Raw genomic sequence first — 26383 nt, forward strand, 5'->3', positions numbered from 1 at the left:
AGCCGAAAACGCTCATTCAGGTGGGATTTATCCCATGCATTAAGTTTGGGGCAGGGGGTGAGGGCAGCGTAGTTTAATGTCAGCAGTCTGCTCCATCTGGAGAAGAGAAGGCTTCGGGGTGACCTTACTGCTGGCTGCAGCTGTCGGAAGGGAGTTACAGGGAAAACAGAGCCAGGCTCTTTGGGGAGGTGCACAGTGAAAGCGCGAGAGGCAGCAAGCACAAGCTGCATCAAGGGATATTCCAGCTGGATATTAGGAAATTTTTTTTCTGCATGAGCGTGGTAAAACACTGGAACAGAGGCCGAGCGAGGGTGTGGGATCTCCATCCCTCGCAATATTCAGAACTTGCCCTGCTGAGCCCCGCAGCGCCGGCAGCCAGCGGGCAGGATGAGCGAAGCTGAACCCGCGGCTGTTTGCATCAGAGGAGGCTTTCCCCAGCTCCTGGCGCCCATGCCCCTTGCACAGGGCATTAGCGGGCTCAAGCACGGCGTGCGGTGGTGTCCGAGGCACCCTCGGACCCTTGTCCCTCCCCTGGCCAGCGCGCTGCCTGCACCTCCCATCCCTGCAACAGCACAAACGGCCATTTCCTGCCTCCTGCCCTGGCAGAAAAAGTTTAGCGTGGTCCTGGCTTCCCTCCTTGCCCCATTTCTGTTCCCCTGGCTCTGCTTCTCAGCAGAAATCCCCCGGCACAGTGTGTGTAGCAGTTGGTTGCTACGTTTGCAGCATTTGCAGCACAGCGCAGGGCACCTGCCCCAGGCACCTGCCAGCACCCTGAGCCCTGCTGCTCCCACCCCAAGTCCCCACGCTCCTGGGGCGGCTCCAGCAGCAGGATCGGCCAGCTGAGCACCGGGGATCCGGGCTGTGCTTGGAGTGATCCCTGCCACAAAGCTGTGCCAGATCCCACTGCCAGCGCCTGCGCTAGCTTTTCTTGCATTTTTGATTTGGAAGAGACCTGAGCAACGTGCACAGGAAGCGAACAATGAATCTGCAGTGAGAGAAGATACTTCTCCCACTATGGTGGGGACTGGCATGAGGCTGGAACATCCTCAAGCTGAGCAAGAGCCCTGCAGATGTGGGAGCAGTGTCAGAGGGCCCCAGCCTGTGTTGAACGGGCTACCTGGCCAGGGGTGAAATCAAGAAGGAAACTCTTAAAGACTGGTGTCACCTCAGACATTGCTGCATCTTGGCCTCTGTTCTTGCAGTTCACCTTTTAGATGGCCCAGATGGCTCAGCAGAGCCTGGAATGGCCCAGCACTTTTACCACTGATGTCCTGAGCTTGCCAGGTCTCCGAAGCACCTCAGACAGCACGCAGCAGGCCTTGGCACAGGGGTGTTTAAAAGGCTCGCGGCACTGGCTGCTGCACGAACACTGGGCCAGGGCAACCGCTGTCGCCGCTGTTTTGCACCCCGAGCCAGCGTGAGGTGCAGCCATGAGAGCCCTTCGGCAGCGCAGCCCCGTGCCCGCCCGCTCGCGCCGGCTCCGGCCTTGGCCGCGTCCAGGGCGTGCAAACGCCGCTCTCCTCTCCAGCAGCATTAGTGCCAATTTACGCTTTTCCTGTGGGTTGCGGTGCTCGTTTCCAACCCCGGCTCCTCCTTCCCCAGCCTCGGACTTGTGCTGGGTGGAAGGAAGTCGTACTGGGCCCAGCGGCGAGAGGGAGGCCGGCCCTTTGGTCCCGAACCTGCAGGCATGTCCGCCCCGCGCCCTCGGCCCCACAGCCGCGCTGCGCACAGAGGTGGGGAGCAGCCTGGCAGAGCCCCCCCCCAAATATACCCCCTTCGCAGGAGAGGGAGGAGCTCGGCAGACCCCAGGCTGGCAGGAAGGGGGGGACACTTGCTGGGGCTGATGCTGCAGTATGGGGGGGGCTGGAGGGTGATATGGCTTGTGGGGGAAAAGAAGGGGGCATTTGCGGGGAGGCTGTGGCTTCTGGGGGATAGGGCATGGATGGAGGGGAGTCCGGGATGTGGGGACTGGAAGGGCCCTTGCCTCGGGGGCGAGGGGGCAGAGGAAGGGGCACCAGAGGGCAGATTGGGTGTAGGGTGTGGGGGGGAGCTCTGGCTCTTGGGGTGCCAGAGGACAGCAGGGCTGGAGGGGCCAGGGCTTGTGGGAGGCCGGAGCGGGGTAAAGGGGGCCTGAGGGAGACTGTGGCTCGTGGAGGGGGGTGGAGAGGAGAGAGGGTGCAGGGGCAAGAGGGAGACAAGGTGCAAAGCCGGAGGGGGATGAGGTGCAATGGCCAGAAGAGGGACAGGGCTGGAGGGGGACGGGGTGCAGGGGACAAGGTGCAGGGGCAAGGGATTGGAGGGGGACAGGGTGCAGGGCTGGGGGGGAAGGGGCGCAGGGGCGGGGGGCTGCAGGCAAGCGCGGCGGGCCCAGGCGGGCTCCAGGGGCAGCCCCAGGTGGGCACATCCCGGCCACGGGAGTGGGGACAGCGGCGGCTGGGGAGAGTGGGCGGCAGAGCAGCCTGCGCCTCTGACCCAGGGACACGAGTGCGGCCCCGGGAGCAGCTCCCCGCTGCGGGCTCCTGGCCGGAGCTGGCGCTCGGGGCTGAGGCATCCCTGGGTCTGGCTGGGGGCAGCATCCCTGGGACATGGGTCTGGCCCAGCCCGGGAGCGGGGTCATGGTGTCTGCAGGGACCCGCTGGGATCCCTGCACCCCCTGGGTGCTGCAGGGGCGGGCAGAGGAGCAGGGTCCCCTCCTTGCAGGGAGAAGCTGGGTTCAGCCCCCCGACTTGGGCAGGGTCTCTGGGGCAAAGGGAGCAGGGAGAGCTAGTCCGGGGGGTCACCTGTCCTCTCGTCTGCTCCCCTCACAGGTCCTGGGCTGCAGATGATGCCCCTGTGGGGCAGCCTCCTGCTCACTGTCAGCCTTGCCCTGGAGCCAGCACCAAACCTGGATGCTGGAGCAGTGCCAGAAACCTGCAACTGCACAGGGCCCATGGACTTCCAGGACTTCCAGGCGGCTCCACTCCCTGAGACCTGCTGCCTCAACTTCACCAGCTCCAACATCACCCACCTGGACTGGGGCACTCTGGCGGGGGTTCGGGGCTTGCGGGAGCTCTACCTCTCGCACTGCAGCATTAGAGCCATCAGCAATACCCAGGGAGTCACCCCTACCTTGGAGATCTTGCACTTAAGTCACAACCAGCTAGAAAGTCTCCCCGGCAGTTTTCTGGAAGATGCTCCTAATTTGAAGGTACTTTATCTGGACAGGAACCAGCTCCAAGAGTTGCCCAAGTCCTTCCTGAAGGCATCAACTCAGGTCCAGGAGGTCTACCTGGGCTTCAATGCTTTAACTTTCCTCCCTGCCAGCCTCCTGCAGCCCTCTCTGCTCTGGCTGCAGCTCTCCAACAACAGCTGGGACTGCAGCTGTGCTTTGCTCAGCAACCTGCGGAGCTGGCCCCGCCTGGCCGCTGAGGTTATTTGCCATACGCCGGAGCGGTACCATGGCACCGACCTCCAGAGCATCCCCTGGGATGAGCTGTGCGGCTCGCACAGCCTCACCACCCTCTTGATCTGCCTGCCCCTGCTGCTCATCCTTGCCACCATCATCTGCTGCTTCTGCAGGCGGAAGAGAAAGACCAACTACAGCTTTCAGAGCAGGCCCGAGAGTCACCTTGCCATGGCAGAGACGAGCAATGCAGCGGTGCCCGTGGAGCCCCATCACTACGTCCCCTATGAGCTGCCGGCTGCCCCCTCCGAGACCGAGAAGAAGGTGCTCCTGGGGAACCAGGTCCTGCCCCAGCCCTCTGCAGCCCTGCTGGAGAGTGGCAAGGACCTCTATGAGGAGGTGGAGATCCAGGTGGGATCCTCCAGCAGTTCCCTGGTGCTGGCTAACAAAAAGCAGCCAGGCACAGGACCACACATAGACCCAGCACCACCAAGGGCAGAGGAGCTGGTGGGCAGCGAGGCAGAGGCAGAAACCGTGAGCGTGAGCGATGTCCTGAAGGACTCAGCCGACCGGGAGAAGATGTACATGAGCCAGTCGACCAACTATTACAACCTGGTACCTGGTATCGAGCTGGAGGACTCGGACAACCTGGAGTATGAGAACATCGACCTGCACTGAACTTGGCCGGGACTCAGGGCTGTGTCTCAGACACCCCGGGAGGAGGGCAGGGGACCAGGACGTGCCTCTGGGCTGGTGGTGAAGCCCAGAAGAGCAGGAGAGGCGCGAGCTGTCCTGCGGTGGCTTACACAGCTGTTTGCAAAGCTGCACCCCCAAATTCCCCTCCCCTCCCCCGTGCCACCGCCTGCACCCCTCGCTTGCTGTGCCAGTGCCCTGCCAGTGCTGCAGCCGGGCAGGGGGTGGCGAGGGGGTTCGGGCACTGGGGGCCGTGGCAGGCCAGCTGGGTTTGGGGACACCCGGGCTGGTGGTGCCTGAGGTAGAGGGTGGGCTCTCTCAGCCGGGTTTTGGGACCTAGGCCTACTGGCCGTGGCCTTCGTGCTCTCTTTGTGGGACCAGGACAGGACGCTGCCGCCCGGGCTCGGTGGCATCCTGCATGGACCCTGCGCTTGCCAGCCCCCAGACAACGGGGGCTGCGGGCCCCAGACGGGGCTGGCTCTGCTTCTGCGCTCGTGATCTGCGTCGAGGCTGCGGAGTCGCGCACGGGCGAGGTGCCCCGCGCCTGGCAGCGGCTCGCTGCAAGGGGGCAGCCCGGGGTCCCCGAAGCACGGCCCCGCGCCGCGGCGGGCACAGGCACGGGTGCCCGCGGGTGCGCGCGCGCGCAGGAGGGTCCCTCGCCCGCTGCCTCTCCCGATCTGCCGCCAAGCCCTGCAGGTGCCCGCTGTTGATCAGAAATAAACCTTTTTGCTGCCGGCAGCGCTGCTGCACCGCCATGGCTTGCTCGGGCCAGCAAAACCCATCTGCCCGGAGAGCCCCATTCCCGTAGCCAAAGTGCAGAGTCCTGGGAGGGAGGAGGGTTTTCTACAAGCGCCACCGGGTCGTGCTGCCCCCACCCCTGCTCTCAAGCGCTTCCCCTGCTGCTTTGCAGGGGGCTGCACAGAGAGGAGGTTTGTCCCCGGCTCCCCAGCGGGGTTACGGGTCCCCCCGGGAGGCCTTCGGGGCAGCCCCACAGCCCTGCGCTCCCCAAACCTTTCCAAAACCGCGCAGCACCAGCGCCGAGCCCAGGTGTGATTTACAGCCTGGCAGAGGAAGCTGCCAGCCCGCCATAAATACAGGGTTTGCCGGGCCCGCTCAGGAGCCGCAGAGCTCCTGGGAACCAGGGCAGAGGTGGGGGGGCTGTAAATCATCTCCCTCCCAGGCTCCCCTCCGGTGCGCTGCACCCGTGGGTGCTCCAGCCCTGGGGGGTGCAGGCACCCTTGTCCCCCCGCCGCCACCCACATCTCCCTCTGCAGCCGCTGGGGCAGGTGGAGACGGAGCGGGGGGCAGTGGGATCTGCCCCCCACCCCACTCTGAGGGACACCCCAGGGCATGTCCCAGGCTGGAAGCCCCCCGCTTGGCAGGCCGGAGCCGTCCTGGGGCCCGGCCGGGGCGGCGGGCAGGAAGGGACCGGGGCAGGGCAGGACGTGGCGCTGTGTCCAGCAGCGGAAATGGCGTTTCCTGCGAGCCACTGCTGCCCTGGGCCCTGGCCCGACTCGCCGCTGCCTTTGCTCGGCCCCGGTCCCCGTCCCAGCAGCGCGGCCGCCCCGTCCCACGGCGCTGGGAGCTGGGGGGCTCCCCCAGGACGACAGGGGACAGGGGAGATCCCAGCCTGGAGGGCTCTGCGCAGCAGCACGGCTTGGCGAGGCCTGGGGACAAGGACAGGGTTTTACCGCCCGTGCCTCTGCCACGCATGGGTGTTTCCCCCCCGTCTCACGCCCGGCTGGAGTTTGCTCTCCCAGCCACCTCCCAGGCCCTGAGAAAGCGGCCCCGCGCCAGCCCTGAGCAAGCCTCCCTCGCCCTCCCTCCGGGCAGCTCAGCCGAGGGCCCCCGCCGGCCCCAGCCCAGCCCCGGGCGTCCCCGAGCTCCCCCGGGGACGCGGAGGGACGAGGAGCTGCCACGCTGCCCCCGGCTCCGGCAGCCCCATGGACACCTCCCGCTGCGGCCGGTTGCGGGGAGGTGGAGGTGGGACCTGCTGGAGTTCCCCATTCCCCGCCTGTGACAGCCCCAATCCATCACGCGGGGGCTCGGCCGTGCGGCCGGGGCCGGGTATTTAGGGGGAAGAGGTGCTGGCGCGCCGGGAGAGGACGGCAGCGAGGGCAGGTAGGGGGCGGGTGGGGGTGCAGCTGCGGGGTGGTCAAGGGGGGCCGCAGGGGCGGCGCGGATGAGGGGCAAGGATGCGGCCCGGGGTGGGGGCGACTGAAGCCTTTAAGCCCCTGCCGCGAGCTGCACCCCTGTTAGTGTGGGGGAGCCTGCTCTGGACACCCACGCTTGGCAGCAGCGCGCGGGGCGGGCGGGAGCGAGCGCCCGCGGGCTCTGCAGCCGGGCCGCCCGCGGGAACCCCGGTCTCCCCAGTCCGGGCAGCAGCGAGCAAGCTGAGGCCTTCTCCTTTAAACCCTTGGCTGTTTTCCTCTTGAACAGCCGTTTTTCCCCCTGTAGCTGGACCAGGGTGCTTTCCCCTTAGCTGGGCCATCCTTACCCTTTTCCGTATGCTGGCTCACCGCTGGCTGTGGTTGGGGCAGCTCTGCGAGAGCTGTGCCTCCGGGGTAACGCCTCTGTCCGTCTGTCCGTCCCGGCTGCAGCACCAAGGCGCTGGGCTGTGCCACTATGACCGTCTCCTACACGCTGAAAGTCGCCAACTCCCATTTTGGGGGATTCTCCAAGCTGCTTTTCCGCTGGAAAGGCAGCATCTACAAGCTGCTCTACAAAGAGTTCGTCGTCTTCGTGGTGCTGTACGCGGCGCTGAGCCTCGTCTACCGGTGAGCGGGGGCCGGCGCGTCTCCGCAGGACGTGTCGCTCGCTGCAAGCCTGTGCCCCTCGCCGTCGCGCGCGCTGGGGGTCCCCGGGGCGCTGGGGAGAGCTTTGGGCACCTGCCGCGGTGCAGCGCCTCGGGGCAGGGACCCGTGAAGATGCCCTGGGTGGGGGTAGCTTTGGTTAGGGGGAAGCCCAGGGGACACCCCGGGGGGCACTCGGGGAGGGCCGGCGAGAGGCCAGGCCCCCAGCGAGGGCTTTTTGCGGAGGCCGGAGGCGGCAGGCCGGCCCCGCCGCTCGCCCCTGACGCCGCTGCGCGCCCGCTGCAGGCGGCTGCTGACCGAGGACCAGAAGCGCCTCTACACCAAAGTGGCTCAGTACTGCAACCGCTCCACGGACCTCATCCCCATGTCGTTCGTCCTAGGTACGCTTCCTCTCGGGGGCCTTTCTTGCACCCGACGCCCAGGCTCCGTGCTCCCCCCGCCGGCACCGGCGGCCCCGCGCGCTCTGTCTCCCTGCCGCGGCACCCCTAGAAACCTGGCAGGTCTCCCCGCGCGCTCGTCCTCGTCTCAGCCCGCCGCCCAGCTCTGGCAAGCCCTGCTGTAACTTCCAGCCAGCGCAGGGCCCCCCACGCGCTCTCTCCCGGTGCAGGTTTCTACGTCACCCTGATTGTGAACCGGTGGTGGGCCCAGTACACCAGCATCCCGCTGCCCGACCAGCTCATGTGCGTCATCTCCAGCAACGTCCACGGCAAGGATGAGAGGGGGCGCATCCTGCGGCGCACCCTCATCCGCTACGCCAACCTCTCGGCTGTCCTCATCCTCCGCTCCGTCAGCACCCGCGTGCTCAAGAGGTTCCCCACCATGGACCACGTGGTGGAAGCAGGTGAGGGAGGACACAGGGTAAAGCCTGTAGGGATGACAGCTTTGTATGGAAGGAAAGAGGCCCAGGAGATGTCCCCGTCACTGTGCAGGGTGCTGAGAGGCCAGGAAGTGGGGGCAGCATCCCAACCCCCTGCAGGCATCACTGCCCAAAATCCATGGAGAGGAGAGCAGGACCCACACGTGGGGTGGCAGTCAGACAACCCCCAGTGTGGAAGGGTTGTTTCCCTGCATAGGCATTTGTTCCCAAAGGAGCCCCGTGCAGCCGAAGAGCCCCACATCCTCTCCATCTCCCCGGAGCCTGTCCCGCGGTGCAGTGCAGGGACGGGGCTGCCGGGGCTGCCGTTTCACTGCAGGCTGGGAAAACCCTACGTCCCCACCAGGGACGGTCCCCAAAACAGCAGGGCACTGCGTGGCTGCTGTAGGTTTCAGGACACCTCTTCCTTGCCGGCACAGCAGCTGGGATCGGGGTGCTGAGTCTCTCTCCAACTTCCTCCCTCCCGGGCCGCAGGTTTCATGACGCAGGACGAGCGCAAGAAGTTTGAGAGCCTCCACTCGGACTTCAACAAGTACTGGATCCCCTGCGTGTGGTTCACCAACCTGGCCGCCCAGGCCAGGCGGGACGGCCGCGTGCGCGACGACGTGGCTCTCCGCTTGCTCATGGACGTGAGTCGGCACGGGGAGGACGGGGCACCGCGAGGGCGGGTGCGAAGGCTGCATAACCCATCGCTGCGCTCTCTGCCCAGGAGCTGAACCTCTACCGGGCCAAGTGCAGCATGTTGTTCCACTACGACTGGATCAGCATCCCGCTGGTGTACACGCAGGTGGGTGTCCCACCGCTCCAAGCGCTTGGGGACCTCAGGGTCCCCAAGTGCATGATACCCTTAGCAAGTGGCCAAGCCTCTTTTACCTAACATCTCCCATGCCGAGCTCCCCCGTGCCCCTTCCCAGCCAGAGAGGCCCCAGGATGTACTGCTGCCTCTGCTGGCTGACCCCCTGCTCCCGGCAGGTGGTCACCATCGCTGTCTACTCCTTCTTCGCCTTCTGCCTCATCGGGCGGCAGTTCCTGGAGCCCCTGGAGCCAGGGCAGGAAGGGGACCTGGACATGTACGTTCCCCTCTCCACCCTCCTGCAGTTCTTCTTCTACGCCGGCTGGCTGAAGGTGAGATGGCCACCATGCAGCCAATGCGAGCCCCCAGCTGGCCTTCGCTGTGGGGGTCCTGAGCTGTCCCTGTGCCCTCTGAGCACCTTGGGGACTCTGTGCACCCCAACACACCAGCACCATCAGGCCACATCCCCGCAGAGACACGTCTGCTGTGCCCAGCCACCACGCTAGGGCCCCAAGCAGTGGAGGGGGCTCACCACAGGGTTCCAGGGCTGCAGGTTTTGTGAGCCCCACGGGTGGACAGCAAGCTGCAGAGCCCCGTGGGAAGGTGTTTGTGTCCCAGGTCCCTCCATGTCCCCAGTGCCCCTGTCTCACCCGGCTGCCTCCCTCCTCAGGTTGCAGAACAGATCATTAACCCTTTTGGGGAAGATGATGATGACTTTGAGACCAACAAGCTGATAGACAGGAACCTACAGGTGGGTCTCGTGCTGCTGTTTCGATGGATTGCTGCAATTGGGGTGCAGGGACATCCCCAGGAAATGGGATCGTTTCCCAAAAAAAGGCCCCCTGCTTTGCTCCTGGCCTTGCAGATCCTTGCCCAAAGGAGGTTCCCATGCAGAGAAGCAGGGCTGCACCTTGTCCCTCCATCCCCCGTCCCTCCTCTGGTCTGTGCCCCCACGGCAGCTGAGCTGGTTGCTGGAGAGGCCTCTGGTGCAGCCTGAGCTACCTGGCTTGGCAGAGGACCTGGGGACTCCCCGGGCTGTGCCTGTGCCCGTGCTTGAGAGTGGAGGCATCTCCGCAGTGCAGGGAAGGGACGCAGCGGCCGGCTGTGGGTACCCGCTGCACGCAGGGGTCTGCGCTCGGCACCCAGCACCGCTGCTCATCCCCTCACCGCTGGGGAAGTATTTGAAAAGAAGGAAACCCCCAAAGCAGCCAGGAGATCAGCCCAGCCCAGAGCCTCCCCAACCCCTTGCAGTCCTGCCCCAGCAAGGTGGGCCCTGGGGGCAGGACCTGCAGACCTGCAGGGTCTTGCTCATGTCCTCACAAACCACCCATGTCCCCTGCCCTTGCACTGCCCAGGTGTCCCTGCTCTCTGTGGACGACATGTACCAGAACCTGCCACTGGCTGGGAAGGACAAATACTGGAACGAGTCCACGGCACAGCCCCCCTACACCACGGCCACAGCCGCCGAGACCTTGAAGCCCTCCTTTCTGGGCTCTACCTTCGACATGCGGTGAGTGCGCGGCACTGCGGCGCTGCCTGAAGCTGGACACCCCAATGGGGGTCACCTGCAGCCGTGTCTCCCCATTGCGGCACGGGTCTACCCTGGGCACACAGTGGCCATGCCCCTGCTGCGCTTTGAGTGCCACCATCAAGGCTGGCCTGTCCAGCCGGAATCGGGTGCAGGAGAAAATGCAGGGGAGCATTTGGGGTGGCAACAGCACAATCAGATGAAGGAGCTGCAGGGGCACAAGCGCAGCCTGCCAGAGCTGCACTCAACTTGCAAACACACGTGGGCAGAGGCCATGAGTGGTCCTCAGTGTCCCTGTCTAGCAGCCAAGCTGGGGTTTTCATCCTATTAGTGCCAGCGGGGAAAGGCAAGCTCTCCCACCAAGCCTCCTGCCCCATCTCCAGCCAGAGAGGGACTTATTTCCCAAAGGAAGGGTCTCTGGGTCCCCCCATCACCTTCATCCCTCCCATGTTCCCCTCAGCATGTGCGAGGACCTGGAGCAGAGCCAGCCGGTGGAGGCCTTGCCGAGCTCACCGCGCATCCACACGCCCCTGCTCACCCGCTTCCTCGCTGCTGCTTCCCCCGCCATCAGCCTCAAAAACTTCAGCCGGGGCTACCGAGCCCACCCCCACCTGCGGCGTCCCCGGGCGGACAGCGGCTCCCCCTCTCCTTACTCCAACCGCTCTGAGGATGCCGAGGCGGTGGCTCGCATTGAGGAGGAGGAAACAGAGGATGAGGAAAGCCAGGCCAGTGAGTCCCCCATGCCTGGCAGCCACCTGAAAGACCCCCAGCTGCCAGAGGCCTCCAAAAAGCAGAAGAAGGAGCTGCCACAGATCAAGGTGAAGGCACCATCCAGCGAGAACATCAGCGTGGACCAGCAGGATGTCGTGGGGCTGCCGTGATGCTCCCCTCTGCAGCCCTCCCCTTCCCAGGAGCAGAGTAGCTCCCCCAGCTGCCAAGTGTCCAAGATGCTGCCACAGCCAGCCATGAAGCTCCTTGTCCACGGACACCTCCCCTTGTCCTACCCATCCAAAAGTGGGACTTCACCAGGTCTTTCACCACCCAAACCTGAGCCAGGATTTCCTCAAGCTGATGGGAAGATCCCGGTGGGTTTAGAGTTGGGCACGCAGCATTCAAAGCTAGCTTTTAGCCAAAATACTTCAGGGTGCAGCCCATCCACATGATGATCCTCCTGCTCCGTAGCTGTCTCAGGCTTACTGCCTGCTGCCAGGCCAAGCGCGGGGACAGTGGACAGTCAAGACTCAAAGCAAGGGGTGAGACACAGGACATTAGTCTTACAGAAAACTAACACCATGATGGAGAGGTCCCCTCAATATTAATAAACCTATTGCCAACCTCAGCTCTGAGGTTCTTTCTTGTTGATGCAAATAATCCCCAGCAGTGAGACAAGCAGGAACATCACGTTTGTCCAGAAAGCTGCTGAACTCAGCATTAAAGTACAACTGTCAAGGACCATGCATGTACTCCTGGGGCAACAATGACACAGCTCCTGTGGACTCACACCAGTGAGGTCTGCGGGGATGAATTTTACTGGTATTAGACCAAATGAAAAAAAATGCTTTCAGCCCCTGTAGAAGCGTTCCTGCACCCAGAGACATGTTTTTCCTGAGGCGCAGGTTAACAAACCTCACTTGGAATAAATTGTGGGCTGTTTATTGTAAAAAAAAAAAAAAAAAAAAGCTTTATTAACTCAGCCCTCAGAACAGCCTACAGAACTCGGTGAAGTCTTTAGATTGGGCTTGGGAAAGGCTGTCACCTCCTTAAAGCTAACCGAAGTTGCGTGTAACCCCAGCTAGCTACGTGACCGCCTCTTTCTGGCTCAGTGCGTTGCAGACTTCCCCTTTCCCAGGCAGGTAAATCACCATATGTATCTGTGGCACTATGCCAAGGTTAGATTAGGAATAGTAAATCTTGTTTCCAGGATACTCACGGCCTTGCAGCCTGTGTCATCGTGGGAGCCAGAGGTGCTACACGCCCCGACCAGCTGCCACCCTGTCCCATTCCCATGTCACACCTAGCGTGGGGCTCCAGTGGGCCGGAGGTGCAGGGCGGGCGCTAGCTCGGGCTGTCTGCCCTGCAAAGTGCTGTTTGGTTCCCACGGGCCGTTGCCCTTAGCAGCTGCGTTTCTCCAAGCAGTAAGGCCATGTGCTTTACAAGCACTGCGCATTGATGAATTAGGTTTATAAACCTGCTCATCAGGAGTCAGGTTTGCAGTTCCTGCACTGACACTAACCTGGCACTTGCTGCGAGTCTCAATTTCTCCTCGCGTACAAAGTCCCCCAGAAACACCCTGAATTGTGTTTGCGCTTTGCAGAGGGCGAGGGGAGAGAAGAAGCAGAGAGGAAGCAGACATGACTCATCTATCTCGAGCACCCTTTATCGGGTCCGCCCCACCTCTCTGGAAAGAGGGCGGCTGCTGGAAAGCAGGGAAAGTTTACACGAGATCACTATGGAGAAGGAATGTGCTTGTGCAAACATCACACCCAGCTCGGGCCTGACTCCAGCGACTCCCGAAGAGCGGCCAGCTACGCCTGTCGGGGCTCAGCTCTGCTGCGCTGCAGACGCGACCGCAGAGCTGAGCTGCAAGAAGGCAGCAGTAACGTGCTCACACCATAGCCGAGCTGCTGCGGCCGTTCAGGCAACAAGCACCTTCTTTTTTTTTTTTGATGTTTTTTGATGTGGTTGATGTGTCGACTTTTGCAGCACAGATCCGCCCCCAGGCACCTGCCTCTGAGAGTAGGCTGAACCTGCGCTGCTCGGGCAGGTCAGCCTGCTAGCTCCTCCTGCTGTCACACGCTGCAGCCGGGCCAAAGCATCACAGGAAAAACAACCTGGCACCTCCCAAACTCCAGGCAATCATTTGTGCAACAGTCTGCATCAAGGCATCAGAGACACAGGATCAGTACCGACTGCAGCGAAGGAGCCAACGGCTGCCTGGTGGAAAAAGGCACCACGATCTGACTGCATCCTTCAGTTACCACGGTCCTGGTTGGGGTGAGTTGATCACGGACTAGCTCCCTGAGTTCAGAGCTAAAAGTTGGGACATTTAAGCTGTAGGCACCCTCCCTCACCAGGGACCTCCTATGAATAAAGGAGGCGTTTGTAAAAATAGTAGAAGTGGAGTCAAGTGTGCCCTGTCCACACTTGGCTAGACATGTAAGTATGCGGAAGTCTGCCCTGCTCCAACCCCTCAGGGGCCAGCCCTTCCATCAGCTCAGTTTTTCACCCTAAAAAACACATCAAAAAACATGCAACATTTTGCAATTAGATGTGGAGGTTTAATCACACTAACTTTCTTTAAAGACAGCAGCTCTATGGAATTAGCTTTTCCAGACTGGGGGAGGAGGTGGTATTCGGTGACATTTTGTTCACCATGGCTTTCCAATCCCACCAGATGCAATAGGGCGGGAAGATGGGGCTTGTATCCAGCTTTCGAAAGAGACAGACCATGGAGGGAGCCTGGCCCTTCTGCTAGAAGGAATTCATCTTGCACCGGAATGAGACCGAGGAGGTCAGGGAAAGACCAGCTGGTCACTTAACAGTGCAGCCAAGTTTAGCCAACAGTTCATTTGAAACCAAATACAGAACCCAGAAAGCAAATGCCCAACATGCGAGGAAATGCTGAGAAAGGGCAAAAGGGGCAGCTGGCCTACAACTGTGGATGCGAGTAAATACAATCTGGAAAGCTAATGGCAGATGCCAGCGGCAGTGCAGTAAGATACAAGTTTTCATCGAGACTTAAATACTGCAACAGTTGCAAGTGCTAACAGGAGAAATGGAAACTCTGAAGCTGTACACACCCCTCCTCTAAGGCAGCTGGGTGTGAGCACAGGCCACAGACTGACCGCTGGGCTACTTTCCTCACTGATTTCACTCCAAGATCCTGAATGCAACATGTGTTTATCTTAACCATAAAAAAGTGGCACATGTACCAGCCAGACCCCACCAGCTCCCAGGAAGCCAGAACTCCAGTGGGGATGGACATTTGTACCTTCCTGCTGCTCTCAGGTTTCCAGCACTGACCACACCAAGAAACTGGTCCTCATAGTTCATCTAGTCCTTCCCACTTGAGCTTCATGACACTTCTTTTACAGCTATGCACGCAAGAGTAAAAAATATCCCCAGAATCCCCAGAGTTGTCAGCACTGGGGTTCGGTATCTGCTGACATGCTTCATCTGACAACTCTTCTCCACATCCATTTGGTCCATAAAATCACCGTCCTAGAACTCCAGGAGATCCTTCTTGCTTTCATGTTCTACAGGCACAAGGAGCTACCCAAGCCCCTTGCAACCTGCACACACAAATAAGCACGCTACCCATTAAGTTTAGTATAGACTCTTGGTTTTATTCAGTCTTTCAGTAGAATAGTTTATATTTATTTGCCTTTTCTGGCCTTGATCTTCCTCAAGTAGAATTCTAATTCCTTGCCTTCCAAAACATAACCATCAGCTCGGCCACACTGTCCAGGTCTGGAGGCAATGCAAGCTGCAAGGAGAAGTCATTCAGTTAAAGGGAACTAAACAATTCACAATCCCAACACATACACAAACTGAAAGAAACACTATAGGCAGCCTCTGTGCATGCATCAAGAACAAAAAACAGTTAACAGGTATCAGTTTATGCACTGACTTAAGTACCTCCCCCTAAGAGATCTTGCTGTGGAATCTGTTTTACTAGATTAAGTACCCGATGAAGTCCTCTTCAGATCTCCAAACTGTCATCGCTCAAATTCAGTAGCAGAACTGGACAAAGGTCTCATCACCAGAAGACTTCAAAGACTTACACCAGAACTTGAAACTGTTAAATGCCATTACATGATTATTCTGGGCTTTTTCTGACACAAAACGCAGCCTACGTATCTCTGCTTATTTTTAAAGTCTCGCCTTATACTCCATTATCTCGTCCAATGTTGACAAGGGGTGATCAGTTCCAGGAGCTTTGTTGGGACATACAGCAATTCAAGCTCCAGAATCAGATTTCCCCTTCCTGCCAGAGCAGAGCTATCTCCAGAGAAGATACAAAGAGCAGAAGTTAGAGTTAATACCCACAAAATACTCCTGTGAATGCCAAGAGCACAGTCCCTACTTCCATTCTGCAGTTAGCTTTATCGCTGCTTGTAGAATTTTAAGTGATCGCAAGATCAAAAGTAAGATCTGCTCTGGCACCTTGTTTGTGCCTGAAATCCCTCATCTTCACCCACACAAATGCTTCCAGGGACTCACCGAGTAGCTTTCCTTGTTGGAACTGCTCTTCAAGAATACTTGCTATCTTGGCATTCTTCTTTCGCTCATCGTATTTTTTCTGGATCTTCTTTGAACGCTTCTTGTTCAAAATTTCCTCCTCCTCAGGAGTCTAAAAATAAGACCATAAATGGAGAAGGTGAAGCATATGACTACTTTCTGCTAGAGCAGGCTCAAGGCTGCAGAACTTTTTCTCCACTAATATCAAAAAAACCCCTTCTATTCTCAGCACCGCATTACTGCATTTCCTGAGTCATACTCTCCAAAGGTACAAGCACTCAATATCCACTGTCAGGTGCTGTTTTTCACTTTTGAGACCATGATATGCAACGTTACTATCTAGAACTCGCCAGTGACAACAGAGCACCGCATCCTAGGGAAGGATGCTCTCTTGACAAACTAAACTACAAAGCTTTCTTGATATATTAATCCTCCTCCAACACAAAGTGAATCCTCTCTCCCCTTCCCAACACAATGAAAGAGTACTTGGCTGTGATGAAGCCATGGCAGAACAGGTTACAAGCTCTCTCAGTGCTTCAACTACAGTCAGCACAAAGAGGATTTAAATACCTTTAACAATGTGGCATTTGGATTTTAAAACAAAATTAAAGATGATGAAGCTGGACATCTTAAAATACCAAAAACCCTAAGCTAACAGTTCAGTTAGCAACCAACAAGCTTCTAATCAGAAGGAAGTGAGCATTCCTCAGCGCAAGGACCTGACCTTCACAGTCTTCCTCAGCACCATAAGATGTCATCGCTCTCCCTTCAGTAGCAGAACTGGACAAAGCTATCATCATTAGAAGACCAATTGATAGGAGGCAGGTCCTTGTGCACAAACAGGTACAATTTCACAGAGATGCTTTGTGGTACAGAATGCTTTGTAAATGGAGACATATTTATGCTGATAACTGATGAGAACACAGCCCAGACAACCACAGCTATTACCGAAGAGCACCCAATCCCATCCATTCCAGCAGGTGTTGTTCCCTAATAACGGCAAGCTGCATCTAGCAAGGCAGACTACTCTGTCAAGCAGTCAAAATGACTCTCAGCCTTGTAGAAACTACACAGTCCAAAACATACCAGTTTGGCACCCTTCTTGCGTCCCAGAGGCAAGGCATAGTGGGCTTCGTACCACTGCCGGTACGGGGTGCTGTCAACAAGAACAATGCAGTTCTTCACCAGGGTCTTTGTCCGCACCAATTCATTGTTGGAAGCATTGTAGACAACATCAATGATTCTCGTCTTGCGAGTACAACCTTTCAAAACAAGAGTATAAATTCGTATCTACAGCAGTCAAGTAACTGAGAATACAATCCACAGCATCTCACACATACCCTAAACGCTGATCTCACACTTTGAAGTTCACCCAAACGTCCTCCAGCTTCCCTGGCACTGCCTTTAGTTTAACTAAAAGATGCATCTCTTCTTTCATCAGTCCAACTTTCTGTTCCTAGGACAGTAGCCTCTTCCTGAAAAATGATTCATTCTAGATGAAAAATAGGGATCTGTGGCCTTGCTGGAACTCATCTCACATAACACTGAGCGATGCTGAAAATAAGAGTTTCTGGCCTGAAAGATACTTCAGCAGACACCAACACAGTTACTGAAATAAGCTGTATTGAACGGAACTGCTTGGCAGCACATACTGGAAAACCATTTTTATACGATCAGAGCTTATGAGCAAGTTGAGAGCAAGCTCATGTTTTGATCCTTCATGACCCACTTAAAACATTCAGTATTAGCTACCAGATTTGACTGTTTAGCAGCAGCCAACCCTAGAGACCCAGGCCTCCACATACACAAAGGACAGGCACAGTGCGGCCAGAATCAAGCTGAGTTTCCCTCTCCTCACTCACATACCTCATTCTTGCTCTGCAAAGTACTGTCAGTCCCTTTACTTCTGTGATACTACCTATAAAAGACTACAGCTCTCTCAGCGTGGGCAAGGCTCTGTGATCACTGAGGCAAAAGCACCTGCTTTCTCCCTCGCCACACTGTTCACTGAAACACAGCCTTACTTACCATTGGTTTTTACCACTGTACTGAGCAACAATGACTGGGACTCAGGCTCAAGATACATGCTTTTTATGTAACAGTTCAGATAAAATAACCGATGGAGATGGTTATCTTTAAGACTCCCTTCTCACTTCTATGTTCCCACTCTCACTTAGCGATGCAGAAGTAGCAATTACAAAAAGCAGCATCCAGAACACCCTCTGGAACCATTTCTGCTCAGAGAAATCATTATGCTCTTCCCTCTTGTACAGGACAAATAACCTTTAGCAAATAGTCATTGATAAACTGAGCAGCAAACAAATCACATTTATAAACCTCTACTAATATTTAGTTTTTTAAGTGTTCTTTTACTCCTCTGTAATTCCCACTTACCCCAAGAAAAGAACTAATACAAGTATTTCACTCACTGCAATTATGACACTGCAATCACTGTGAGCTTAGCACAGACATCCAAGTCTCCTAAGCCCACATAAGGTCAAAGTTATCATCACTTTGCATATTGCTTCAGGCTCAGTTTTGCTATCTCCAGTGATCAAAAATAGCCTAGAAATTCATACTTGCATCATCAAGAGATGATGAAGACTGCTCTCTTGAAACAGATCAGATATATATTATACTTACATTCAGATCCCCAAGAGAAGTTGCCAACATCCAACCGAAGGGCACGGTATTTCTTATTACCACCACGAACCCTCACTGTATGAATTCGGCGTGGGCCAATCTACAGCCAGAAACAAAAAATTACAGCGTCATTAGCATGGGTATGGTGCACAGCCCATACAGAAGGAAGGAACCCAGCCTAGTCCTAAGCTCCAAGGCAATATGGTCAGTGTAACTATGACAGCCCCAGCATTGGCAGATGCAGTAAGCAACCAAGACGGTCTGTTGCATCTACCTAAGGTGAAAATTTCATCACTCCAATTGCCTTTTACTGCAAAATTTATCACTGTGTTTGTCAAGTGTTGGAAAAATATACCAGTTTAAAGAAGCAGTGACAGATATTTAACCACTCACAAAGCACAGTATGTACTTAAACCTCTAATAGTATTTGACCAACAAAAATTTGAAGAAAACAAAACCAGGAACAACTACTGACCATTCCCCCTAAATCACCCACCTTGGTGTTGGCAGGAGGTCGCCCCAGCTCATACTTCCTCTTTTTATGGTAGGGCTTCCTCTTGCCACCAGTCTTGCGACGCTTGTGCCAGTTATCCCTGGAGATACCTGGATGAAGAGCAGCGTGGTCAGATGATGGCACAAATACCGTCTGGCCATGGTAGGACAAGGCTCTGAGTCCTCAGCTCTCCAAGGTTAATATCCGCACAGTGCATTCAGCCTCATGCAGCAGTCAGAGATGCTTCATCATTGATACTCAGAGCCACCTCGATCTCTTCCCTTCCAGCAGGGTTGCACATGGTGGGTAGACTCCCCCCATCCCATGTGGTCTGCCAGGTGCCCCCTCTTTGGGGAGCAGCTTCCCATCTTACCCCATCTGCTGGACCCCTCCTCCTGGAAGGATTCACCCAACTCTGCTAAGCACCCTACGACAGACACCCCTGTCCACTGGTTCCCCACAGGGTAGGGGACCCCATCCTATGCGGTTTGCTGCCCCACAAGGAAATCCCTCACTCCATCCCCTGCAGCGACCACCGTCGCCAGACGGGCCCTGCAGAAGAGTCAACCGCTCCCCCCCCCACACCCCCGCCCGCCGCAGGAGCCGCCCCACCTCATCCGCGGGGGCCCCGCGGAGGCGCTGCCCCGGCCACAGCCCGCGCTCGGGGCCGCAGCGAGGCGCGGCCGCCACCCCCCCTCCGCCGCCATGTTGGGCCCAGCCGCCCTCCCCCGCCAGCTCCTCGGCGCGGCTGCGGCGACCACCGCCGGCGGGGGAGGTGGGGCGGCGGCACCGCGCGCGGCAGCCGGGGCGGGGGCGGCGCCGACCGGGGCAGGCGGCGGCGGCGGCGCGGCGGGCGGATGGCGGCGGATGGCGGCGGATGGAGCCGGATGGCGGCGGCCGCACTCACCCATCTTCAGGCGCTGGCGCAAAGAGGGGGCGCAGAGGATCACGGGGCGCCTTGGCGGGGCGAGCTCTCGCGAGGCTCTGACGTCACCCAGCAGCGACGGCTGGGCGGGGCGTCACTCCGCGGCGACATCGCGCGGCGGGAGGGGGGTGCGCAGGGATGGCGGCGGCCGGTGCGGGCCCGTGCTGCCGCCGCCCGCCCTTTCCCGTCTTCCCCAGCTTCTCACGATATGCGGGAAACAAAAATGGGCCTGAGGGCAGTCGCCTTTGCTCGCAAAGTAGAGCAAAAGGAAAATCACTGCTGTGAAAAACCGGCATGGCAGGGCCGGTCGGGGGGCTCCCCGGGGTGGAGGGGGTGATGCCCGGGGACGTGCCTTTAGGACAAGGGAGTGCAGCCTGCTGGGCGCCAGCGCGCTGTCTCCGAGAGGAGGGAGCAATGCTGCTGAGTTGGCTCGTCCAGAGAGTCAAACGCAGGGCGCAAACGAGTCTGTGTTCTGCCAAGGCGTTTCTATAGCCTCTTCGAGCACCAAAGAGCTCAGCGATGGTGCTGCATCCTAGGGAAGCAAAACAGCGCACGGGAAATGCTTGTGTGGTTGAAGTTTCTGGAGTGCGACAAGCAAGCATTTGGGAGGGCTAGGCATGCTCTTCATGTAAGGCAGGCCCCAGCCAGGTCAGGGTTGACTATAAACCACAAGAGTTTCAATACAGATCTGCTGCTTGAGCAGGTCTCCCAAGCCACTGGCTCACTGGAACGACGTAGGAGTCTGGTGCAGAGACAGGGCCTTCCATGCCTCTGGCTCAATATCTGAAATGAGCACAGTGTAAATGGGAGCTGGTGGCCTGCAGGAAGCAAAGCGTGCTGCTGGTGGCTATCAGCTCATACAGTCCCAGCTGCACCACTGGCACCCTGAGCTCCCTGTCAGGGTGCTGGTCACTCGCTGCAGAAAGGCATCAGGAGGTGGTTCCCAGAAACAGGGAGTGCCCCGGGGGAAGATGGGCTCCAGGTGTCAGTTTTGGATTTGCTCCCCCTGTCCCTGCAGACGCAGATACCTCATTGAATTTCTGGAGATCGGAGGTGTCCTGACTCTCCTGGAAATACTAGGGCTGGGCCACCTGAAAGAGGAGGACAAAAGGGAGTCTGTAAAGCTGCTTCAGCTCATTGCAAATGCTGGCAGGAAGTACAAGGAGCTCATCTGTGAAAGCTATGGTAGGTGGTGTGTCCATCTGTGCTCTTTCCTCATTCAGGCGAGGATGTTCTCCCTGACTCTGGAAGGGGTTCAGAGTCTCAGCTATTGTTGAGCAGTACAATTTCATCTCCTTTCTCAGGATTTATTTGATGAGCCCCATGCCCATGGTGGAGCACGGTAGGGCTTGGATTCCGGGAACATTGTGTTAATGCATGCAGCGAAAGGCCCCCAAGCTTTGCAGGAACCAGCTCTGGGCCATGAGCTGCTGGAGCACGAAAGACCCCCCAGCGCTGGCCTGGGCCTGGCTAGGACGAGGCGGTGAGAGGTTTGCCCGCCCGACGCCTGTGCTCCCTGCCCTTACAAGCCTCCGAGGAGGAGCCTGGCTACCTCTGCTGCGCGTTCCGCGGGGACCGAAAGCGGGGCGGGGCCTCATTAGCATGTTCCTCATTAGCATGCGGCGGATTAGCATACCCAAGATGCACCGCGGCAGCACCGGGCCCTCCCGCTCCGCTCGCCGCGCCGCCGCTACCGGCGGGGCCGCTCGGCGCCGGCGCGGCGCAGCGCGGATCGTGCGCCCGCGCCGGGGCCGCGCCGCAGCGCGCCGGGGCGGCGGGGCCGGGGCTCGCCGCGCGCTGGGGGGCGGCAGTGGGGCGGCTGGCGCGTCGGCGGGGGGCCGGCGGGCATACTCTGGTTTCTCTTCAGATCGTATAAATCTTTCGCCTTTTACTAAAGATTTCCGTGGAGAGGAACAAGCACGAGTGTCGAGGAATTTTTTGAGGCTCCATTTCGGTGGAGCTGCCCCTTTCGCTGGTCAAAAACAGAACAGGCTTCACAAGGGCAGTTGTAACTGCTGGTTTCAGCAGTTGCAGGAGGGATCACGGTGGCAGTTAAAGCCGTCGGTCCTAGCGGCCGTCCCGAGGCGCGGCAGTTAAAGCCGTCGGTCCTAGCGGCCGTCCCGAGGCGCGGCAGTTAAAGCCGTCGGTCCCAGCGGCCGTCCCGCAGGCGCGGCAGTTAAAGCCGTCGGTCCTAGCGGCCGTCCCGCAGGCGCGGCAGTTAAAGCCGTCGGTCCTAGCGGCCGTCCCGCAGGCGCGGCAGTTAAAGCCGTCGGTCCTAGCGGCCGTCCCGAGGCGCGGCAGTTAAAGCCGTCGGTCCTAGCGGCCGCTCCCGCAGGCGCGGCAGTTAAAGCCGTCGGTCCCAGCGGCCGCTCCCGCAGGCGCGGCAGTTAAAGCCGTCGGTCCTAGCGGCCGTCCCGCAGGCGCGGCAGTTAAAGCCGTCGGTCCTAGCGGCCGCTCCCGAGGCGCGGCAGTTAAAGCCGTCGGTCCTAGCGGCCGTCCCGAGGCGCGGCAGTTAAAGCCGTCGGTCCTAGCGGCCGTCCCGAGGCGCGGCAGTTAAAGCCGTCGGTCCTAGCGGCCGCTCCCGAGGCGCGGCAGTTAAAGCCGTCGGTCCTAGCGGCCGCTCCCGAGGCGCGGCAGTTAAAGCCGTCGGTCCTAGCGGCCGCTCCCGCAGGCGCGGCAGTTAAAGCCGTCGGTCCTAGCGGCCGTCCCGAGGCGCGGCAGTTAAAGCCGTCGGTCCCAGCGGCCGTCCCGAGGCGCGGCAGTTAAAGCCGTCGGTCCCAGCGGCCGTCCCGCAGGCGCGGCAGTTAAAGCCGTCGGTCCTAGCGGCCGCTCCCGAGGCGCGGCAGTTAAAGCCGTCGGTCCTAGCGGCCGTCCCGAGGCGCGGCAGTTAAAGCCGTCGGTCCTAGCGGCCGTCCCGAGGCGCGGCAGTTAAAGCCGTCGGTCCTAGCGGCCGCTCCCGCAGGCGCGGCAGTTAAAGCCGTCGGTCCTAGCGGCCGCTCCCGAGGCGCGGCAGTTAAAGCCGTCGGTCCTAGCGGCCGCTCCCGCAGGCGCGGCAGTTAAAGCCGTCGGTCCTAGCGGCCGCTCCCGAGGCGCGGCAGTTAAAGCCGTCGGTCCTAGCGGCCGCTCCCGCAGGCGCGGCAGTTAAAGCCGTCGGTCCTAGCGGCCGTCCCGAGGCGCGGCAGTTAAAGCCGTCGGTCCTAGCGGCCGCTCCCGAGGCGCGGCAGTTAAAGCCGTCGGTCCTAGCGGCCGTCCCGAGGCGCGGCAGTTAAAGCCGTCGGTCCTAGCGGCCGTCCCGCAGGCGCGGCAGTTAAAAGCCGTCGGTCCTAGCGGCCGCTCCCGAGGCGCGGCAGTTAAAGCCGTCGGTCCCAGCGGCCGTCCCGAGGCGCGGCAGTTAAAGCCGTCGGTCCCAGCGGCCGCTCCCGAGGCGCGGCAGTTAAAGCCGTCGGTCCTAGCGGCCGTCCCGAGGCGCGGCAGTTAAAGCCGTCGGTCCTAGCGGCCGCTCCCGAGGCGCGGCAGTTAAAGCCGTCGGTCCTAGCGGCCGTCCCGAGGCGCGGCAGTTAAAGCCGTCGGTCCTAGCGGCCGCTCCCGAGGCGCGGCAGTTAAAGCCGTCGGTCCTAGCGGCCGCTCCCGCAGGCGCGGCAGTTAAAGCCGTCGGTCCTAGCGGCCGTCCCGAGGCGCGGCAGTTAAAGCCGTCGGTCCTAGCGGCCGCTCCCGAGGCGCGGCAGTTAAAGCCGTCGGTCCTAGCGGCCGCTCCCGCAGGCGCGGCAGTTAAAGCCGTCGGTCCCAGCGGCCGTCCCGAGGCGCGGCAGTTAAAGCCGTCGGTCCTAGCGGCCGTCCCGAGGCGCGGCAGTTAAAGCCGTCGGTCCTAGCGGCCGTCCCGAGGCGCGGCAGTTAAAGCCGTCGGTCCTAGCGGCCGCTCCCGAGGCGCGGCAGTTAAAGCCGTCGGTCCTAGCGGCCGCTCCCGAGGCGCGGCAGTTAAAGCCGTCGGTCCTAGCGGCCGCTCCCGCAGGCGCGGCAGTTAAAGCCGTCGGTCCTAGCGGCCGCTCCCGAGGCGCGGCAGTTAAAGCCGTCGGTCCTAGCGGCCGCTCCCGAGGCGCGGCAGTTAAAGCCGTCGGTCCTAGCGGCCGCTCCCGCAGGCGCGGCAGTTAAAGCCGTCGGTCCCAGCGGCCGTCCCGAGGCGCGGCAGTTAAAGCCGTCGGTCCTAGCGGCCGTCCCGAGGCGCGGCAGTTAAAGCCGTCGGTCCTAGCGGCCGTCCCGAGGCGCGGCAGTTAAAGCCGTCGGTCCTAGCGGCCGCTCCCGAGGCGCGGCAGTTAAAGCCGTCGGTCCTAGCGGCCGCTCCCGAGGCGCGGCAGTTAAAGCCGTCGGTCCTAGCGGCCGCTCCCGCAGGCGCGGCAGTTAAAGCCGTCGGTCCTAGCGGCCGCTCCCGAGGCGCGGCAGTTAAAGCCGTCGGTCCTAGCGGCCGTCCCGCAGGCGCGGCAGTTAAAGCCGTCGGTCCTAGCGGCCGCTCCCGAGGCGCGGCAGTTAAAGCCGTCGGTCCTAGCGGCCGCTCCCGCAGGCGCGGCAGTTAAAGCCGTCGGTCCTAGCGGCCGTCCCGCAGGCGCGGCAGTTAAAGCCGTCGGTCCTAGCGGCCGCTCCCGAGGCGCGGCAGTTAAAGCCGTCGGTCCTAGCGGCCGTCCCGAGGCGCGGCAGTTAAAGCCGTCGGTCCTAGCGGCCGCTCCCGAGGCGCGGCAGTTAAAGCCGTCGGTCCTAGCGGCCGCTCCCGCAGGCGCGGCAGTTAAAGCCGTCGGTCCTAGCGGCCGTCCCGCAGGCGCGGCAGTTAAAGCCGTCGGTCCTAGCGGCCGCTCCCGCAGGCGCGGCAGTTAAAGCCGTCGGTCCTAGCGGCCGTCCCGAGGCGCGGCAGTTAAAGCCGTCGGTCCTAGCGGCCGTCCCGCAGGCGCGGCTGCCCGCGGGAGCCGGGAGGGCCGCTGCCGCCGCCTGCCTGCGCGCCAGCTCTACGGCTTTAGCGCTCTCACAGTGTGAGAAGCGTGAAGGTTTTTGCTTGCAAAGACAGGCGGCTTTGTAAGTGCAGTGAATACTCGGCCCCGGAGCGCGCTGCTGCAGCCGGGACCCCCCGCGCTGCGCTGCCGCTGCCGGGCGCGGAAGCGCCGTGCCCAGCGCCGGGGCGCGGAGCGCAGCGCTGACACCGGCACCGCGCACGACCTGCCCGGCCGCCCGGGACCCTCAGCGCCCGGGCCCGGGCCCGGCAGCACCGTCCACCGCTCCGCGCCTAGAAAGTCGCGGCGCGTTGCGGCGGCGATGCCGGGTCGGGGGGCCCCGGCTGTGCCGCCGGAGCGGGCCCGGCGCCGGCCCCAGCGCCGCTCGGCCCGCGGAGCGAAGCCGCTGCCCGGCGCAGTGCATGCAGCGCCTGCGCGTTAGCATGTTCCTCATTAGCATGTTCCTCATTAGCATACCCAGGGTGCAGCGCGGGGGAGCCGCGCCGCCCCGAGCCGCCGCCGCGCCGCCGCCCCGGTTTGCCGGTGTGTCCGGACGGGGCCGAGCGCGGCGGTGGCGGCAGGGCGGGACCGGGCGGGGCTGGCAGCGGCGGCGGCGGCAGTGAGCATCGCCGTGTGCTGGGTGTCGAGGCCCGGGGGTGGGGTGGGCGGCGGGGGGACCCAGGGGCATACTCTGGTTTCTCTTCAGATCGTATAAATCTTTCGCCTTTTACTAAAGATTTCCGTGGAGAGGAACAAGCACGAGTGTCGAGGAATTTTTTGAGGCTCCATTTCGGTGGAGCTGCCCCTTTCGCTGGTCGAAAACAGAGCTGACTTGGTGCTTTCCCGCGGGGAGGGCGCGGGCGCTGTCGGGCCCCGCCGCGGCGTCCTGCTCTGCGGGGAGGGCAGCGGCGAGCGAGGCTCCGGCGGGCAGGCGGGCTCCCTGCTGCCGCCGGCCGGGCTGGGCCGGGCCGGGCTGGGCCGGGCCGGGGGCGGGGCCCACATTAGCATGTTCCTCATTAGCATGTTCCTTATTACCATACCTAGGTGGATTAGCATACCCAGGATGCACCGCGGCAGCACCGGGCCCTCCCGCTCCGCTCGTCGCCGCCACCGCTGCCGGCGGGGCCGCTCGGGGCCGGCGCGGCGCAGCGCGGATCGTGCGCCCGCGCCGGGGCCGCGCCGGGGCCGCGCCGGGGCGGCGGGGCCGGGGGTCGCCGCGCGCTGGGGGGCGGCAGTGGGGCGGCTGGCGCGTCGGCGGCGGGCGGGCGGGCATACTCTGGTTTCTCTTCAGATCGTATAAATCTTTCGCCTTTTACTAAAGATTTCCGTGGAGAGGAACAAGCACGAGTGTCGAGGAATTTTTTGAGGCTCCATTTCGGTGGAGCTGCCCCTTTCGCTGGTCAAAAACAGAACATGGTTTCTACCACCACAGCCTCCCACAGACAAATGTGCTTTATGTCCCCACTGCACGTCCTCACCTGTCCCGCTCCCCTTGGCCGCAGGAACCGTCTCCAGCCGCCGCCCCGTGAGGCCTCTCCCCATGGCCTGTCCCCCGCCCCGCGGCTCCCCCGCGGCTGCCCCAGTGCCCTCCAGATACCTCCCCGGGGGGCGCGGGCTGGCTGCCCGTCCCGGCGGCCGGGGGCAGCGGAGCTCAGAGCTGCCTTTGGGGCGCCCTCCCGAGGAGAGGCGCGGACACGGTCCCCTCGCCCGCCCAGGGCCGTTCACTCCCTTCCGTCGCCGCCCCCGGCCGCCTGCGCGGCCCCGCGGCGCGGCGCGCACGCTGGCAGCCCCGCTGCCGAAACCGAACTACAATTCCCGGCATGCTCCGCGCGCCGCTGCGCCGCGGCAGCCCTTCCCGTGCTGCCGGGAGCTGCGGTCGGCGGGCCGGCGACAGCTGCGCCCCGCGGCATGCCGGGAGCTGTAGTCGGCGCCGCGCGCGGAGCAGGCTGGGGGCGCAGCGCGCCGCGCCGGCGCTTCCCGGTAGGCCCCGCGGCACGCCCGGCGCGCGGAGTTCAAATCGGCGGC

At 61.0% G+C, this 26383-nt stretch overlaps 3 protein-coding genes and 8 non-coding genes across 11 annotated transcripts; 5 read left to right on the forward strand and 6 right to left on the reverse strand.

The window, feature by feature from the left end:
* The first annotated feature begins 1639 nt into the window (after positions 1-1639).
* LOC134143495 (uncharacterized) lies at positions 1640-4785 on the forward strand. Its single transcript, XM_062581599.1, has 2 exons — positions 1640-1733; positions 2808-4785. The coding sequence occupies exons 1-2, from the start codon at positions 1688-1690 to the stop codon at positions 4058-4060; spliced, it is 1299 nt and encodes a 432-aa protein (XP_062437583.1). The 5' UTR covers positions 1640-1687; the 3' UTR covers positions 4061-4785.
* A 1915-nt stretch (positions 4786-6700) lies between these two features.
* On the forward strand, positions 6701-10069 carry BEST4 (bestrophin 4). The gene is made up of 8 exons (XM_062581432.1): positions 6701-6852; positions 7174-7268; positions 7496-7729; positions 8237-8391; positions 8472-8549; positions 8735-8887; positions 9226-9306; positions 9911-10069. Exons 1-8 carry the CDS (start codon positions 6701-6703, stop codon positions 10067-10069), a joined length of 1107 nt encoding a protein of 368 aa, XP_062437416.1.
* Positions 10070-13500: 3431 nt separating this feature from the next.
* LOC134143834 (small nucleolar RNA SNORA35) lies at positions 13501-13630 on the reverse strand. Its single transcript, XR_009959202.1, has one exon. It is a non-coding gene; the product is annotated as a small nucleolar RNA SNORA35 (small nucleolar RNA).
* Positions 13631-14408: 778 nt separating this feature from the next.
* RPS8 (ribosomal protein S8) lies at positions 14409-19472 on the reverse strand. Its single transcript, XM_062581877.1, has 6 exons — positions 19368-19472; positions 18464-18570; positions 17968-18067; positions 16411-16586; positions 15307-15436; positions 14409-14569 (listed from the first exon to the last, which is right to left on the reverse strand). The coding sequence occupies exons 1-6, from the start codon at positions 19369-19371 to the stop codon at positions 14460-14462; spliced, it is 627 nt and encodes a 208-aa protein (XP_062437861.1). The 5' UTR covers positions 19372-19472; the 3' UTR covers positions 14409-14459.
* LOC134143823 (small nucleolar RNA SNORD38) lies at positions 14781-14852 on the reverse strand. The gene has a single exon (XR_009959191.1). It is a non-coding gene; the product is annotated as a small nucleolar RNA SNORD38 (small nucleolar RNA).
* On the reverse strand, positions 16058-16130 carry LOC134143821 (small nucleolar RNA SNORD38). The gene has a single exon (XR_009959190.1). It is a non-coding gene; the product is annotated as a small nucleolar RNA SNORD38 (small nucleolar RNA).
* On the reverse strand, positions 18167-18269 carry LOC134143824 (small nucleolar RNA SNORD46). Its single transcript, XR_009959192.1, has one exon. It is a non-coding gene; the product is annotated as a small nucleolar RNA SNORD46 (small nucleolar RNA).
* Positions 18637-18721, reverse strand: LOC134143820 (small nucleolar RNA SNORD55/SNORD39). Its single transcript, XR_009959189.1, has one exon. It is a non-coding gene; the product is annotated as a small nucleolar RNA SNORD55/SNORD39 (small nucleolar RNA).
* Positions 19473-21232: 1760 nt separating the features above from the next.
* On the forward strand, positions 21233-21347 carry LOC134143815 (U5 spliceosomal RNA). Its single transcript, XR_009959184.1, has one exon. It is a non-coding gene; the product is annotated as a U5 spliceosomal RNA (small nuclear RNA).
* A 3697-nt stretch (positions 21348-25044) lies between these two features.
* LOC134143827 (U5 spliceosomal RNA) lies at positions 25045-25159 on the forward strand. Its single transcript, XR_009959196.1, has one exon. It is a non-coding gene; the product is annotated as a U5 spliceosomal RNA (small nuclear RNA).
* A 470-nt stretch (positions 25160-25629) lies between these two features.
* On the forward strand, positions 25630-25744 carry LOC134143837 (U5 spliceosomal RNA). Its single transcript, XR_009959205.1, has one exon. It is a non-coding gene; the product is annotated as a U5 spliceosomal RNA (small nuclear RNA).
* The last annotated feature ends 639 nt before the right edge of the window (positions 25745-26383 follow it).

The sequence above is a fragment of the Rhea pennata genome, chromosome 8, assembly GCF_028389875.1.
Source record: "Rhea pennata isolate bPtePen1 chromosome 8, bPtePen1.pri, whole genome shotgun sequence".
Taxonomy (NCBI): Eukaryota; Metazoa; Chordata; class Aves; order Rheiformes; family Rheidae; genus Rhea; species Rhea pennata.

Bases quoted from the DNA above. Each gene is read 5' to 3' on its own strand.
- RPS8 (XM_062581877.1), bottom strand. The intron at 18,068-18,463 runs GTGGGTGATTTA...TTCTGGCTGTAG, and splicing joins GACCTCCTGCCAACACCAAG to ATTGGCCCACGCCGAATTCA. The intron at 15,437-16,410 runs GTATGTTTTGGA...TCTTATTTTTAG, and splicing joins GCAAGAAGGGTGCCAAACTG to ACTCCTGAGGAGGAGGAAAT.
- BEST4 (XM_062581432.1), top strand. From the start codon at position 6,701: ATGACCGTCTCCTACACGCTGAAAGTCGCCAACTCCCATTTTGGGGGA. The intron at 8,550-8,734 runs GTGGGTGTCCCA...TGCTCCCGGCAG, and splicing joins TCCCGCTGGTGTACACGCAG to GTGGTCACCATCGCTGTCTA. The intron at 8,888-9,225 runs GTGAGATGGCCA...CTCCCTCCTCAG, and splicing joins TCTACGCCGGCTGGCTGAAG to GTTGCAGAACAGATCATTAA.
- LOC134143495 (XM_062581599.1), top strand. From the start codon at position 1,688: ATGTCCGCCCCGCGCCCTCGGCCCCACAGCCGCGCTGCGCACAGAG. The intron at 1,734-2,807 runs GTGGGGAGCAGC...CTCCCCTCACAG, and splicing joins CAGCCGCGCTGCGCACAGAG to GTCCTGGGCTGCAGATGATG.